This window comes from Aethalodelphis obliquidens, unplaced genomic scaffold (genome assembly GCF_003676395.1).
Source record: "Aethalodelphis obliquidens isolate GAN/ISIS:26980383/991018 unplaced genomic scaffold, ASM367639v1 scaffold60, whole genome shotgun sequence".
In the NCBI taxonomy this organism is placed as follows: domain Eukaryota; kingdom Metazoa; phylum Chordata; class Mammalia; order Artiodactyla; family Delphinidae; genus Aethalodelphis; species Aethalodelphis obliquidens.
The window spans coordinates 10,126,682-10,144,673 of record NW_020838004.1 but is presented as its reverse complement, the minus strand read 5'-3'; the positions used below and the strand labels follow the sequence as shown (position 1 = coordinate 10,144,673).

The window sequence follows — 17,992 nt, the reverse complement described above, 5'->3', positions numbered from 1 at the left end:
ATTAAATAGCCAGCAGCTGGAGGGTGGGAAAGCAAGTAGGGAAAGGATGTTAGGCCTATAAATTAAAGAAGTTGCTGGCAAATTATTTACAGGGAATTGTTAATGGATTGGAAAGAAATGTAGTTAAAGAGTAAAGAATAGAAAGACAGTATTTATCTCAGCCTCTACCTCATCAACTCTCAGAAATTGGCTGGAGCTTGAGAGCTCGTGGCCTCCCACTCTACGTCCCCTCCCACTCCACTGGAAAACAGTGAGCACACCTGGAATCACAGCTGCAAAGCCCTAAGGAAGGGAGGGGCGACTCTCCAACACCTCCCACTAGGTTCTCACTAACTTCCTTTTCCCAACTACTGGAGGCAGGGAAGGAAGGGCTGGGGAATCTCTCATATCACCACCGTAGTATGTTTACATACAGGCATTTCTTTTTTGTACTAAGTTTTATAGCAAGCCTATTTTTCCCTCATACAATGACAAAAGCAGTACACATTTCTGTACCTTGCTTTTCTCTTACATTTATATCCTAAGGGTTCTGTTTAATTGGCTAGTTAAGTCGTTACTGTCAAAGTATACAAAATTAGTTGTTACTGCTAATTATTTTCTGTTGTAAGTAAATTTTCATTATTGTCAGGTTGGGACCACGGCTCCCCAATTGCATGCAGTACCACAACAAACTCATGGGGGCGCTGTGAGTCACTGAATCTTGAGAAAAACACATTTGAAGTACCTTACATCAAATTGGTTAGAAGTGGGTCATGGGCAAGGGGAAATGGGTTACCATGAGTGACTCAACAAATCAGGATTTATCCCTGATCTGGGGCGAGGATTGTGTTCCAGAACAAACTCAAGGTTCTTATAGAAAGAAAGGGCACAGACACTGTGTGGGAAATCAATATTACCCACTACAGGAAAAGTACCATAATTGGGATCACTGTAGCTGTGGGTATAAATCCTTCAAGGTTCTTGAAACACATTACTAATTTACACTGCTATCAGTAGCGTAATGAAAGAGTCTTAGTACACCCTAATTAGCATAAGGCATTTTTTAAAAATATTTTGGCTAATTTAATAGATAGAAAATGGATACCTTACTCATATTCATTTGCATTTCTCTGACCCCTGGTAAAGGTTAACAGCTGTATTTATCCTTCAGCTAATCAACTGTCCTGTGTCTAGTGCTCACTTATCTACAGGCCTCCTCACCTTCTTCCCCCTTTTATCTTATAGATACAAACCATTTGGTTTCGGTTATATATGCATCACCAATTTACATCTATTGAGAAAAAGTTATTGTTGTACAATATGAATACCTACATTAAAGAGGAAGGAAGAGTTAAGGGAACTCTGAAAGACTAAGCAGAAAAACTTAGCAAACTGATGAAGATTTGTAAGAGAATATGGCTCCACAGAAGCCAAGGGAGAAGCAGCTTCAGGAAGCAAGGAGTGGCTGGCAGGGTCAAATATACCACAGTCCAGTAAAAATGACAACCACAGTGTCCTTTGGATTTGACAAGTGGTCACTAGAGTTCTAAGCTTCAGAATATATCAGTGTTAAATTTCCACAAGCTCAACGTAACCATGTATTCATTCAACAGTCACCTGGCCACAAATATGTACCAGGCAGAGTGCTAGACATAAAGAAAGAGACAGAGACCACAGTTTAGAGGAATCTGGATTGGAATGTGTGCACATGTACAATTTGAGGGGGGCTGGAGCAGTAGGGGTAAATTTAACAAGCGGTCAGAAAGACCATCTAAAGCCAAAAGATGCCCTAAGGAACGAGTTTCTCCTCTCTAACTAATTTAATAAGTAACTCCTTTAAAAAGTACAGTGTTTATAACATATAAAAGATGAAGTAATGTATAATCCAAATAAACTAATAATTTAGGGCCCGAAAAGAAACATACAGGAACTAAGTTGTCCACGTTAAGAAAAAGAAGCAATCTAAATGTCTGAGCCTGAAGAAGCTTTAAAAATAGTTATTTCTGATTTCTGGTTAAGTTCAGCGGATGCCACAGCTGTGCTCCAATGACAGAATATGTTGGGGCTCCCCAAACTCGTGTCACAATGTATATATCACAGGCTTCATTTCAGAACAACAGATGAATGCAGATTTTAGGCAGGAAAAATTCTTTAAAAGATGAAAGTCTTATTCGATCACATAGCTGATACATGATCCAATTTCCTTTGGGTGAACTGCGGCAAACTGCAGATGTTTCTTTACTCAAAATGGAACCCACTCTGGTTTCACTTACATTTCATATGTAGACTGCTTTAAATTACTTACGCATAAGTATCACCTTCACCTGAGGACTTTTAGCCATAAATATGCTAAGAATAAAAATATGCAGAAGCAAGGAAAATATCTGATATAATGGTATTAATTTATATATAAATGGTATATATGTTATTACTGTATATTTTTAAGTGTGTTCATGTGGACATGGAAGGCTAAATGAAAAACAGTTTATCATCATAGAAAGGCACTGAAAATGTTTCCCATTTTAAACATTTTTTATATTGAGATTACTTCATTTTTTCTGCTAAATGTTATAATGTGATGATAATATCAACCATTTGCTGGTTTCTGTGTGCCAGGCACTATGCTAGGTATATCTCACAAGAGACTTAATCCTCATGAAAAAACGTAAGGATTATTATTATTATCCCCATTATAAAAATGAGGAAACCATGGCTTAAGGAGAGTGACTTACTAGGGCCACTCAGCATAAAAGCACGCACGCACGCACGCACACACACACACACACACACACACACACACACACACACTCTCACTCAATATCTAATACAGTATTGAGTGCATGAAGTGTGGTAGGTGACCACTAAGTGTTTCCTGAATAGGTCTGACTGGATGAAGAATGGACATCCAGATTCTTAGATGAGATCCTTATGCTGTGTTGACTGCTATAATGGAGGCGTGTGCAAGTCACTCTGTGAAACAGAGAAAGGGTGTCTAGAGGAAACAAAGGGTACACATGGTACCCACTAAGTCCTACACCAAGCAGTAATAACCCACACACCACACAATATTAGCAGCATGCCCTCAGTAAATGTGAGTCCAGAAAAGCTGGGCCTCTGTCTGTTCCGTATTTCCAGGGCCTTGAGCAGTATCAGACATACAGCAAGTGCTAAATAAATATGCTGAATGAATATGTGAGTAAACGTTCCATTTCCTCTTTCTTCTCCACACCTCTTCTGGCCCATCACATTATGTTCTTTATATTTTCGCCTTGTTTTCTCCTCTCTACTCTTCTTGCCACTCTTTGCACATATGTAAAAATTGTTATTATCCTGTATTTACATTATGAGATTTTTAAATACTTATCCATCTGTAATGAAAATTAAAAGAACACGGAATGTTTCCTCCTTAAATATCCACCAAATGATTCTGTTTTCTCTAATAAAACATAAGGGCCATATCTGAATTTGTTATGGGAAGTTATAACTTTGCTTTAAATATACATTTAGCTCTCAAAGTGCTTTCCATCATAAGAATGTAACATATATGCTTATAAACCTATTAAATTTCTATTTATAATGGGAAGTTCCAACACAGAGTTCCCATATGACCCAAAAATTCCACACCAAGGGATATATCCAAGAGAATGAAAACATATGTCCACACAAAAACAGGTACATGAATGTTTATAGCATTACTCATAATAGAAAAAAAAAAAAAAAAAGGAAACAACCAAAATGTCCATCAGCTCATAAATGGATAAACAAAATGTGGTGGTATATTCACACAACTGAATATTTGGCAATGAAAAGGAATAAAGTACCAATACATGCTAAAATACAGGTGAACCTTGAAAACATACTAAGTGAAAGAAGTCAGTCACAAAGGGCCACAGATTGTATAATTCCATTTACACAAAAAGTCCAGAGCAGACAAATCACAGAAACAAATAGTATAGTAGTAACAGTTGCCAGGGGCTAGGGAAGACAGAGAATAAGGAGTGACAGCTAATGGGTGTGGGATTTCTTTTAGGGCAATGAAACTATTCTAAAATTACATAGTAGTTCCAAAATATATATTAAAAAAAAACTCATGCAACTCAATAGCACAAAAAGATAAAAATAAAAATCTGACTTAAAAATGAGCAGAGAACCTGAATAGACATTTTTCCAAAGAAGATGTACAAGTGGCCAAGAGGTACATGAAAAGGTGCTCAACATCACTGATCATTGGGGAAATGCAAATCAAAACCACTTCACACCTGTTAGAATGGCTATCATCAAAAGAGGAGAGATAACAAGTATTGGTGAGAATGTAGAGAAAAGGAAACCCTTGGGCACTGTTGGTGGGAATGTAAATTGGTTAAGCCACTATGGAGGTTCCTCAAAAAATTAAAAATAGAACTACCATATGATCTAGCAATCCCACTTCTGGGTATATATCCAAAGGAAATGAAAACAAGATATCAAAGAGATATCTGCACTCCCATTTCCACTGCAGCATTATTTACAGTCACCAAGATATCAAAAAACCTAGTTGTCCATCAATGGCTGAATGGACAAAGAATATACATACACACAATGGAATATTATCAGCCATGGGAAAGAAGGAAATCCTGCCATTTGCGACAACACGGAAGAACAGAGAGAGCATTATGTTAAGTGGAATAAGCCAAACAGAGAAAGGCAAATACTGCATGGTATCACTTATACGTTAAGAAAAAAAAAAAAAAAATCAAACTCATAGAAGCAGAAAGTAAATTGGTGGTTGCCAGGGGCTAGAGGGTAGGAGAAATACGGAGAGGTTGGAGAAAGGATACAAACTTTTACCTATTAGATGAATAAAGTAGGAGAATATAACATAAAACATAGTGACTATAGTTGGTAACACTGCATTATACAACTGAAATTTGCTAAGAGAGTTGAACTTAAATGGTCTCACCAAAAAATAAAAAATAAATAAATATGCAAGATGATGGATAAGTTAACTAGCTGGCAGGAATCCTTTGGAATTCTTTCACAATGTATACGTACATCAAATCACTAGTATGTACACCTTGTCAATTATACCTCAATAAAGCTGAAAAAAATTTTAATAAAATTAGACAATAGTGATAGTTGCACAACTCTGTAAACATTAGAAAAACAATGGATTGTACACTTTTAAAAGGATGAATTTTATGGCATTGAACTATACCTCAATAATGCTATTTAAAAAGTGAATGACATTTTTAAAAGAAGGCATTTCCATACAATTAAAATCAACACTTTGAAATGGCATCTGGAAAATAACACATGCAATGCTTTGTTACAAATAGGAAACAACATAAATTGTCTGTGCAATTACACTTTCCTAGCAACATCTCTTGTATTTGAGCCTAACATGTTACTGTCACTGCTGAAGAGAAAATTCATTTTTTAATACACATATTAATTCCTTAAATAAGCCTGCTCTAATCAATCTCATTCTGGTAAATCTACATCCTATGCTACCGGCTTTTTCACTAAGATATTTATCTTCATATAGAAAGTTTTGGAATTGGTTTCAATATTAAATGGAGTGACAACCTGTGGATTTCTGCATCTCCAAACATTAGTTTGACACAACTTCCTACCTATAAGTTCAGTCATGTAATGGGCATTGACAAAAAATGTATCATATGTCCAGCTCCAGATCCCAAAGACCTGGTACTCTCTTTCAGAGCTGACTTTCTAGAGAGAAAAACAGGCAAATAATCAAATCAGCATGATGAACACCATGTTTTTTACAAAAATCACAAAATCTCTGATGTGGAAAAGTCCTTAAAAAGCTAGCTACACCATTCCATGGAAGCAATGGCTTACTCCCGCTGCAAGTTACGTGCATGGTATCAAGTAATGACACATGGCCCACGTCCTCAGCTCTCTCACATCAACATTAAATCCAGTGCACTCTCAACATATATTGTACATCTGTCCTGGCAAGGTAAAGATTTTGCTTAGAAAAGCCACCTCACATTCTTTTTTGAATAAAATATGGTGGCAGTTGTTGTTCATAACTTGGTCTCAACATTAGCTAGAAATGAGATAGATGAGAAAATTAATATTTAATATCAAGTATCATACATTGTGCTAAATAGTTTACATGTGTTATCTTATTCAATGCTGCAAATATGCATATGAAATAAATATTACTTCCATATTATAGACAAGGAAAAGCACAAAAGAAGCCAAGTGACTTGCTCACAGCCATGTAGCTAATAAGTGACAGCACTGGGACTGAAAAGCGTTGCTCTGATTCTGAAGCCCAGGTTCTTTCTACCACACCAGGTTGACTGCTGTTAACGTTAGATCTTCAGTGAACCTACATAACATTAAAATGTTCTAATGATTAAAGATTATACATTATCAGCACTGCACATGTGTGAATAACACTAAACTTAGCTGAAGACCAACCCTTCTGTTTCTTTAAACCAGATTTAATGTTCAGATTATTTGGATAAGTTGGGATTACTTTAAGTTAACATATGTTCTGACAGAAATGCAAAACACAACCTCAAACAAGAAACAAGTCAGCCTAAGCTGTAACTTAAGGACTTAAAGTGGGAAGAGTATCTTGCAACTGACATCTTGCTTCTCCTCTCTCCTCCCCTCATCAGCGAGTGTCACAAAACATCATGCTCAGTCACAAATACTCACTGAATTCTAGTTTCCATGAGAACAGTCTGAGGCGCCAAGGAAATTATGGGAGAAAAAAAAAACATGCACCTAACAGTTTAAACCTGACAAATCCGAAAGTTCTCACTCACTTGCTACTACTATCCCTTGTTCAGGCTTATTCAGGATCTCTATTTTCTTTCTTTATCCCCTGAGACTGGGCTTTTTCAGTCCTTGCTTTACTTTCCAAACTGTCCCTAAAGTCCAGACTTCCTGTTCATCATTCCCTACTTGCCCTAAACCCAGGGTAGAGCTTCCCTTAAGCTCACAGATCGCTTAAGAAAAAAATCTTTTTTAAATAATCTATTTTATCTTTAGGGTACCATCTAGATATACTCTCCTGGCGATTCTGACAACAATTCAATCACACCACCTTTCCTGGATCAACCAGCTTATAGGTTCAATTCAATTTTCTCATTGAGCCAACTGAATTTCCTCTTCAATACCTAATTCAATGTTCTTTTTTTCCCATAACTCCCTGCTCCCAGATCCTCCAGCAACACCCTACCAGTCTTATCATTTTCTTTTCTCACCAGTAATCACTAGGATGATCTCACCACAAACATGACATTTACAAAACATCTGTGCAGCATAAGAAACACCTCAGAAAGCACTTTTCTAAGCCACTGTCTGCCTTCAATGCAGAAATCAATGTGGAAGAGAGATCTCTCATCTGCATTTTGGCCTGTTATATTACGTGAAATTACCCAAGTATTTATTTCACTTCTGACAAGTGCAAGTTACGACCGTCACTTTTAACAAGTTTTATAGACTGCTGACCTAAGCCAGTAGAATCAAAGTGCCGGCAGATACATCAATAAAGTCTCAAAATCTACACTGCCGGTTCAGGATTATCCCTAAATGGCAGCCTAATGCTTCCTTGTTCCTTGGTTCCCAGATCATAATAGATAATTATTTATCTGTTTAAAAGTAAAAAGCTAAATCAAAACCATGCCACATCTCCTAATCACTTCCTACCAAACAGACTTAATTTGGGGGACAAACAAACCCATGCTTTAACATTCTATTAAAGCATTTCCACCTCAATCATCTTGTCTGTGGAGTATGATAATAACACTGACAAGAACCTGTTAAAGTTAAGCCTTGAAAAAAGCTGAAGTTATCTGGATTACAAAGATCCTGTCTAAAGCAAATGAAAATAATGTTCCATTTTTAAATTATGTTATTATGCATTTTGTCCATTGGCCCACATGAAAACCCTACAACGCATATACAGCAAATGCTACTCCCACTGTTTATGAAAATAGGGTCTAGGACAAATGGCTTGTACCCATGCCACTAGCTAGTGGCAGCAGCAGGACTAGAATGAAGTTCTACCTCCTGACGCTGTCTGCTGTCCCCTGGATTACCCAGTCCTAAAAGTCAGTACAACCAGGCCAGAGCAGTTACGTTTGAAGCCTGATGGGAGAAATATTAAAGAACAAACTTGCAGTCTCCATTCCCTGGCTCATTCACTCCACAGATAATGAAAATCCTCCTCCATATATTGTTCTTAGTAAAATGTAAGCTGGTTCATGTTCACAATTACTGAGTATCCACAATGCAGTCATTAGAATACAGATAACCTTGGCACCTAGAAGTTTATATTCAAAAGACTAAGTAAAATCTAATAAACAGAGACACACAGTGAGTACTCTCTGTGACTGCAGAGGCACAGACAGGAGTAAAACAGCTACAAGGCAAAGGACTGTCTTCGACTGCTGACAACACCACAAGCTAGTAGAAGCAAAAAAGATCCTCCCTTAGGGCTTTCAAAGGGAGCATGGCCCTGCCGACACCTTGACTTTGGATTTTGGCCTCCAGAACTGTGAGAGAATAAATTTCTGTCATTTTAAGCTACGAAAAAAAATTATTTCATATCTACATACATACATACATATATACATACACACAGAGACACACACACTGAAGGAGTATTAAGGCAGGCAGAGAACATCACATTTAAGATATTGTGAGCACAGAATTGCAGGACTAACCATGTTAGGATCTGGGTGGAATGAAAAAAACACCAGCTTAAAAATGGGGTTTAGGGCTTCTGTGGTGGCGCAGTGGTTGAGAGTCCACCTGCTGATGCGGGGGACACGGGTTCGTGCCCCGGTCCGGGAAAATCCCACATGCCGCGGAGCGGCTAGGCCCGTGAGCCATGGCCACTGAGCCTGTGCATCCAGAGCCTGTGCTCTGCAATGGGAGAGGCCACAACAGTGAGAGGCCCGCGTACTGCAAAAAAAAAAAAAAAAAATGGGGTTTAAAAACTGGAGTAGAAGGAAACTGGAAGCATTAGAAAGACTCAGCTGTTTCTCTCTAAGATGACCAGGTGGATGAGAATATAACTGAACAAATGAGAACACAAAGAGAACAAGCTGCAGGAGGAAGAACTTTGTCTTGACATGCTGAGTCTGAGGGGCCCGCAGCACATCCAGGTGGTGATAGGTAGCAGGCTGGTGAAAATCAGACGCAGAGCTCAGGAAAAGGAGGTCAGAGCTGGAGCCCTGGCAGCAGATGTTATCACATAAGGAAAGCAAAAAAAGTAAAGGGAACAGTAAAAGGACTCAGAAGGAATCCTTGCACACTACCAACATTTAAGAGAAGGATAGAGGAAATAAGGAAGAGGGATTCAACAACAGTGCATACTGAGAAAAAGGGGCCATGATGCAGCTGGGATCCAAAGGGGAAGTAATAACGTTAAAAAAGGGTCACGTGAGGAAAACCAGGATTGCTATGCAGTCAGTACAAGCCTGCGAATGTCCCTTCCTATCATCTATGTTGACATCATTTTTTCAGGAGTACACAACTTTCTCAAATCTTCCCCAAATGGTGTACCCCTTAAAAATTCACACCTATTATCTCTTATGTTGACAATTTTTAATTGTCCCTCATATTTTCTACAACCAACTTTTAAAACAACTGGAATCTCTTACTCCTTTGATTCTCAGTGTTACATAATAATTTTTTCATAGATGGCACAAAAAAGTCTGAAACAAGTTCCAAAACCACAATATTTTAATTGCTTTCACAATTCATTTTGATCTGCTTCTCCTTGCTAATCTCTCCCACCACTCCTTTTGTATTTGTTTTGTTTTGGGCCGTATCTTTCATTCAGACATTTTAAGGAATAAAAAATTAAATAAATGAAAAAAGAGAAAATTCTCAAAGCAAAGTAAAATCAATTTACACAGTTTCCATTTGAAAGGGGATAAATACACTATACAGAATACTCATTTCACGTATCACAAACACGTATCAGTTTTCTAAATTAAATCATCACTCTTCCTGTGTACTAAAGAGAGAACTGAAGCTGGGTCTTTCATTTGGATAAACTCCAGTATATGTGTACACATGAGGGAATACTTTTGGCATGTCTTTCATAAATTAGCAAGCAGTATGGCTTTTTAGATTTGCGTGAGGAAATACAGAAATTCCACTACTGAGCAATGTGTCTGACTTCCAAATGAAAGGGGTCATTTTGTGTCTACCCACTTTTTCCCTGAGTAAAGTCAAGTTTCAGGGAAAGTACTATCAATGTAGCAAGGTTATGTCAATTGTGCATTTCTTCCCAATATTTTCATACCGCCCAACATTGAGAATCACCCCAGGATGGTTCCTCATCCTTCACAAAATACAAGATGCTTGCCATTATACCTGATAATCACCCAAATCAGATAAACCAACAACATAAAAAACGTCATGTTTTGGCATTTTAATAATACTATTAGGCATAGAGACTTTCACCACAAAATCTAAAAATTGGAAGTGAAAAATCTGTAATACTTAATATAAAATAATCTACAAAGAGTTAACTATTAGTCTTATCCTAGCCTTTTCCCATCATGTTCCATGTAAAAATTACAATTAGACAAATTACTCTAAAATGAAAGATTCAAAATCTTAGAAAAGTAGGGCTTATTTTTTCTTCTTTTATGCATACACTCCTCTGCAACGAAGGAAAGAGGTTGGAAAAACTGACAGATTATCAGCTACTGTATGGTACCTTACTATTCCACAATTCACTTTTTCTAAAACAAATCACTTTCCTTACACAGAGTATTGTACATGAGTGTTTTGCTGTAACACTTTCTTCAGCATTATAACTGGATTCTTGATTATAAAATCAGAAGACTGCAGATATGAACAATGGCATATTCTGAGGAACCAAACATTCCAGTTACCTGTACCCTACAGAGAAGGCTCCACAGTACCAGAAATATCCAGGCCAAGTTTAAATCCATCTGGCCAAAAACAAAACCATTAAAATAACCACATTTCCATTGTCTGTCCTGCTATCATCCTGCCCCAAGGGCCATTAAGATTAACAAATATTATGGAAGTCACTACACTTATACGAAACCCAGCCATGAAACTCAGAATATGGCAGCTACAAAAGATGAAGCACAGATTCCTTGAACTAGAGAGCCAGGTGCTCGGCAACTGGTTTTCATTTTCAGGATCAAAGTCAGCAAGAAGCAGGTAGCAAGTCCTTGGTTGGTAAGGCCAGATCCACTTGAGATACACTCTGAGGAGGATTAGATGCTGGGCAGAGATTCAGCAGGCTACAGGAAAAAGGAAGACTGGCAGAGCTGCAAACTGAACCAGGTGGGCAGCAGGTGCAGCCATGGTGAAGCTGGCACCTGCCAAGATGCTGAAATGAGCAGAAATGACCATCCAGACAAGACAGCGGGGATGGCTGGGGCCAGAACAGGTGGCATCCACAGCTCTGACAAGAAACAATATTCAGGAAAGAGATCCAAGACTTACGTAACCCCCTTTCCTTCACCCTTTCTCATCTGTCCATAATAAACATTTCATTGGTGCATAATATTTACTGAATGTGGCTTAATAGCCTGAAAACTTTAATATTTCTCTTTATAAATCTACAGAAAAGATTTACCACTCTACATATACATTACTTGAATAAAATTACACTTGGCACCAAAGCAATACTGAATGTAAGCTTTATTATTTTTTTCTTACATAATTGGAGAAATGCTTCTTAAGCATCACCATGAACACGATTAACACTGTGCTCTAAGAAATGTTAATAATTGAAAGCATGTTTGTTAAAGCAGCTTTTCAGTGACTTCAAAGTTTCGTGGTTACCTAAGTTTTCTGCATGCTCAGAGTATCTTGATCATAACTGTCATAGGAAGCAGTGTAAAAGGTGGTTATTGCTAAGCCATTCTCCTCCAAGAGACAGAAAACATGTTCTGTTCTTTCAGCAACCCACTCCTTTCTAACACGACAACCCCTCAATTACTATCTGTGGAAAAGGAAATCCAATGGAAATAAAGATACTGTTAAAGGGCACGATTAAGCTCATGTAGACTATCAGAGAGAGGTAGACAGGAGTACTCAGCCAGCCCAATTTAATTCCACTTTGATGAGTGCCAAGGCTCCCATATTTAAATTAACACAAGTCTAACTGCTCTTATACATGTCACTGAAGAAGAACCTTAAAGCACCACATTCCTCATCTACCAGTTCCTAAATTAATTACAGTTCATTTGAAAGATACAATTATTTCTGCTCATTTAACTCAAACTCTAATGAATAACTATAAGAACCAAATGAATAGTGGAAGTAATTACACATCCACACCTTTGACTAGGTTGCCCAGCTAAACAAGCAAAACAACATTAGTGGAATAAGCAACAGTGAAGTAGTTCTTGCAGGGTAAACAAGCATCTACAGTGAGTTCCAGTAAACCAAATAAAACGTAGGTGCAAATTAAAATACCAAAAATAGCCTAAAACAATAGTAGTTCTCACTAAAAGCTGAAGGATGACCAAGTAAATAGTGCAATAACTACAGAAAGTCTTTCAAATTCCTTAAACTTGTCATTGTTCCTCCCTTTTATTTAACTCCTTCCCTGTGCCATCAAAAACTGGTAGCAAAGTGGACCCTGAACACACACAAAATAGAGACTGGCTTAAAGTGAAACACAGCAAATGGAAGGCAAGAGTACCTCACCCTTTCCAAGATAGTTCAATGTGGCCTTGGCATTTAGGGTTATCTTTCATACTAAACAACTACTTTATCCCCAGATCACAAGTGCACCATGACAGTATACTTCCAACTGAGGTCTGTGGCCACAGAGGGTAGGCACCTTTAAGAAACTATGTGCTTCCCAAATGAACTTATCTATGAAACAGACTCACAGACACACAGAACAGACTTGCAGACTTGTGGTTGCCGGGGCGGGGGGCGGGGGGGTGGGGGGTGTTAGGAGTTTGGGATTAGCAGATGCAAACTACTATATAGAGAATGAATAAACAACAAGGTTCTACTGTATAGCACAGGGAGCTATATTCAATATCCTGTGATAAAACATAATGGAAAAGAATATGAAAAAGAATGTATATGTACGACAGAATCACTTTGCTGTACAGCAGAAAGTAACACTTCTACCACTCAGATAGGTGCCCTTCTTATTTGTGTCATGGATCGCTAGTGTCAGGAACAACTGCTTTAAGAACAGAGGCAATACAACCAAGAATAAAGTTTGTGAGAGAGACAAGGCCATCATCAGGACAAGCTGATTCTGAAGAACTGTACTTTCAGTCAGGAAAACAATGAGAAAATGAATCATCAACACACACAAGATATTATCAACAGTCTTTGTATGAGAGAAAATGTCATTTCAGCAAAATAACATCATCCATTGGTTAAATGTAGTCTAAAAGTTTTGAATTGGTTTCACAGTATTATTTATATTTAATGTGTAAACTGCATGAATAAGCATAACAATTATAATTTCATGCAGGTATATTTTTAACTATCATAATTAATAAAATTAGAGTCCACTAACTTTTTTTTTCTTTGAAAGAAGTCCAGCCGTACAAGGTTGAGAAACAATCTCCTAAAGGTAGAGGAAATACCTGGCCAATTCCACCTTAAGGTGATGAGAGGACGTGGACAGTGATAAGAAAGGAGGGATGGCCAAGATGTTGCTGGGCAGGTGGGAGGAAAGAATGTCGACACGCTTAGGCTCTCTCCACCCAATCAATTCAATCAATTCGATTCAATGAGTAAAATTCCATTTCTGCCTTTTTTTCCCCCCTCTTTTTCTCTTCTTTTCTTGGGAGGGAGGGTCTGTCTATTCTTGTAAAGACAAAGCTCTACTCAACGATGGTTCTTTGAATTCAAAAGTATAAAAAGAGAAAGTAAAGGGAGGAATTATATGAGAAAGCCATTTTGAAATGTTTCTTTGGATATAATCTATAAAAGGAGAAAATTAATAAGCAAAACTAGCCTATAATTTCACAACCCAAATTTTAAGACTGGCACCTGTTAAAGGAACAAAGTTCATAGAGTAACAGTTGATAAAAAGGGTGGAGATTGTGAGTCACACAGCATGAACTAGAACCCAATTCACCTGTATCATATATTCTCAAATACCACTCACCAAATGTCTATATGGCATGTAACAAAATGAACAAATAATCCTAATGGTAAGATTTTTATAAATGCTCCCTCATTTTACAGGAAAGGTAGGACCCAGAGATTAAGTTATTTGCTAATTATCACAGAGCATTTGACAGCACCAGAACTTAAACTCAGGTCTACGTTAAGTCACTATGTTAACTCAGTTAACTGTCACCCATTTTCTCAGAGTGGATATGAATGTGAAATGCAATAATTCATCTTAAAAATATGGTAAGTATCTTACATATATTATTTAAAATTCAAAGTTATTGTTATTTTAAATTATTTAAAATTTTAAAATTGAAAGTCAAGGTCCTCATTTATAAGTATCCTTCAAAATACTCTACTAAAGAAATGCACATCCTGAACAAAAGATTAAGGAGCATATGTGACTCCTACTGGAACAGTAAAGCATGTATTACCCAAGAGAGCATGCCAAGACTTTCACCAGAAAAGTTATTAACTAGGTTGGAAATAATGTAAGATGCTTAGAAATGCACTGATGATTGTCAGCTCAGGAAAGTCTTATTAAGAAACCATTAACTATAAATGAAAATGACAGCAAAGTGCTACAAATAAATCTGAAATGGATAACGGATACACTTATTGAAACAGCACGTATGGAGAAAGGAAAGGCATAGTTTAAGGTTAGGGAAAGTGAAGGCTTCCTCGGGCAGAAAGGAAAAACAGTCAGAAGGGGCAGGACTGGGGGAAGGAGGGCTCCTTGGTGGATCTTTGGGATGGAATTAAGCTGGCTTCAAGTCCTTTAGACACACTCCGATCCTCCTACAGGAGCAGCTTCAGAGAGCAGGCATTTAGCAGCTGCAGCCTAACCTCAGAGCATCCTCCCCAAGGGACAGAAGGTCACTTGGAGCAGCACCATCATGTGACTTCAAGGGTTTCTCAGCTCCAGATCTTTCCCATTTGGAAGCTAATGTTGGGAATTCATTTAACAAGGAATAAAACATTTTCTTTCTACTACAAGAGAAGTAATAATCAAATGTTAGTTAACGTAATGTACTCTCATCACAAACCTAAGAATCCTAGAAAGACAGGTTGTATATTTAAGCGTACAAGTTCAAGTTCATGAGGCAGGGTCTGTATGTTCAAGGAACTTACACTCTCCAGACTTCTTCACTTATGAATGGAAGAACAAACCTATAAAGATGGGAATCACCTGATTTTTGCAAGGTTAGATTCAATCATAGTAAAGTTCATAATATTACTAGTAAAACGATGCACATTTCAGAGGTTTTATCACAGCTATGTGTTTTCAACTTTTGAAGCAACAGAACTGATCTCCAGCAGAGCGAGAGGAAAATGTCATTTGTAGACCATATGGTAGCTCCAGCAAGAGTCAGCCTGGCATTCAACACTGAGACGGGGAAACTCTTTTTGAAAAGGCATCATGCTCCCTAAGATGCAGAGGCTAGTCCAGAGACCTCAAGTGGGATTTGCAAATCGGAAAGAAGGAGAGTTCACATTTGTGTATACATAAGATGGACAGAACTGCAGATAAACTAGTAGTTTTCACAAATCAGTAAATGCTATCATTACCAGTAGCCTCAAATTCAGAAATTAAGTGAATTAGACATAGAACATTATTTCCTTTACCCTGGTTAAGTAACACAAGTGATAAGTAGATGTTTTCACATTTGGGATGGTAAAATAAAAAGCATTTGGGAGCACACTAATTTCAAGACATTTTGCTAAGATTCAACCTTAGTACGAATACATACTTCCAAATAGCGATCAGATGCTAACGTTGTCTTACTTTCAGACACATGCACATCTCCATCATGTTGTTACTGACCTTGCACTTGACATATCAATGATGCTTCCCCTACCTATGTCCTGGGAATTGCTAGATGGATCACCCAAAGGCCTCTCCACCTTAACAAAAATATCTCGCTCACCTATGGGAGACCAGAATTTCCAGGGGTTCGTTTCAGAGGCTTTCAGAAACCTTTATTAAAGTGCAAATAGGTCCTGGGGAAGGTAACAAAACAAATTAAGCCTTATCATTTAGTCAGTCAATTCTCTGTAAGAGAAACTAGAGTTTCTTTTACTAAGACTCTCGTAGGTCCTAGTAATTGAAAATGAAGATCCAGGGGATGCAGGAAGTACAGAAAATCTGAACAGGAGGTGTGTGGGAAAGGAGGTGGGAGAACCTCCTAAAGGCAGTCTTTACTTTCTATAGATCGTCAGAAGTTCTGATTGGTCTTTAGCCACTGAACTCTCATCCCCAGTGACTGGACCAACACCAGTTACGATGCAAACCAAAAATTAAGTCGCACAAAAATCTTGTAAAGAGATAAGATCCACTGGTGCCGCTCTGTCTTCATTTTATTAAATCGCAAAACTACAAATCTATACATGTTTTTAAAAGGCCAATTCAATGACTGGTTGTGCCCAATGAAGAGCCACTGAGGTACATAAGAAATTAATCATTTTCTTTGAATATCACTAAAACTAACTTCATTTTTATCCTTAAGATAATCTCGAATCCCTCCTTAAGGACTTTTTTTTAAGTGTTCAAACTAGGTACAGTAAAATAACAAAAAAGACCAATAGTCCCCAACATTTTTCCAGGAGCGTTATACAAAAAGATGACTTTGAGCAACGTTCCTCAGGATATACTCCGGGGTCTAGTAGAGAGAGACCTTTCCCTTCTCTGTAGACTTGGGAGTAAATAAGTCAAGAACACCTACGAACAAATTTTGTTGGTCACCAGCAGGGGAGCTCTTCAGCTTTTGTCCCCAAACCCATTCAAACAAAAGAAGCTTCTCTTCCTCCAACCCACCCCTCAGACCCACACCCCGGGGGGACTCTCCAGATCCCCGCGCCCTCTCCACCCATTCCCCGCCGGGGGAACTTACTCCTCAGCGCCCCGATGAGCAGAGAGCCGTCCTTAATGAGCTCTTTGATGAACTTGTTGGTTCGCTCCAGCTCAATCTCGTGACACTGCAGGCGCTCCCTGAAATCCGGGCTGTCCAAGTAGGAGTCGCTGAACTCCAGAGTCGGCAGCCCCATGGCACAGGCACTGCCAGCGTCCGCCGAGGACACGTCCGGGCCGGCGGTCAGGGCGGGGACAGCCGGCGACCGCGGCCGGCTCAGGGGACGGGCGATCGCGGGGAACTAGCCGGGACGCAAGGGGACGCGCAAGGGAAACGGGTCCCGCGCGCCGCGCCGCCTGCGCGGGGCTCCGCGGCGCGCGGACGCCTCTGGGCTCAGGCTTCTTCCCCGGAGGCGAGGCGAGCGCACACACGGGAGGCGGGCCGAGGCGCGGGTCCGCTCAGGTCGTTGTCACCCGGACGCATCGTCGCCGGGAGCGCGGAGGCCGCGGAGGCTCAGGGCCGCGGCCGGAGCAGGAAAGTTCTCTCGCGGCGCGCAGACACTTCCGGCAGCTCAGCTCTCCTGCTCCCTTGACAGTCGTTTGCGCTGGGAGTCAGAAGCGCCCAGCCGCCCCTCCGGCCGGGCCGGGGAAACCCTCCCCCTCGCTGGACGCAGGCTCAGAGCGCTCGCAGACCCTGCCGGGCTCGGAGACCCTCCTCCCGCCGCGGCGCTCCCAGCCCGCGCCGCCCCGCCCCTCCTCCCGTTTACCCTCCTGCCCCCGCCCGCCCGCACTTAGCTCCCGGGCTCCGCTCAGTTGCCGCGCGACAGCGCTTCTGCCTGCGCCCGGGGGTTAACTCTGCCCCTCCTGGGCGGCCGCTCCCCCTAGCCCGCGGTGACACTTCGGGGTCCGCCACCCACAAAATGAGCTCCAACTCCCAACATGCCTCCCTACCCCTGCCTCACCACCCACTCCCTGGAATTCTCTGGGAGAGAAGCCAACGTTAACTTTCTCTAAAGTTTGAAGCCTGGTTGGAAGATGCTACTT

The 17,992-nt window shown here is 39.7% G+C and overlaps 1 protein-coding gene across 2 annotated transcripts in view; it reads right to left on the bottom strand.

Annotated features, from left to right (window-relative positions):
• ARHGAP42 (Rho GTPase activating protein 42) overlaps positions 1 to 17,665 on the bottom strand; it is a 297,503-nt gene extending 279,838 nt beyond the window's left edge. The window contains exon 1 of one of the 2 annotated variants that reach the window (XM_027087755.1): positions 16,992 to 17,665. In XM_027087755.1, coding sequence (XP_026943556.1) covers positions 16,992 to 17,145 — 154 coding nt within the window. In that variant the 5' untranslated portion in view covers positions 17,146 to 17,665. The remainder of the gene's footprint in view (positions 1 to 16,991) is intronic. The other variant, XM_027087756.1, reaches the window with a different exon arrangement.
• Positions 17,666 to 17,992: the final 327 nt, after the last annotated feature.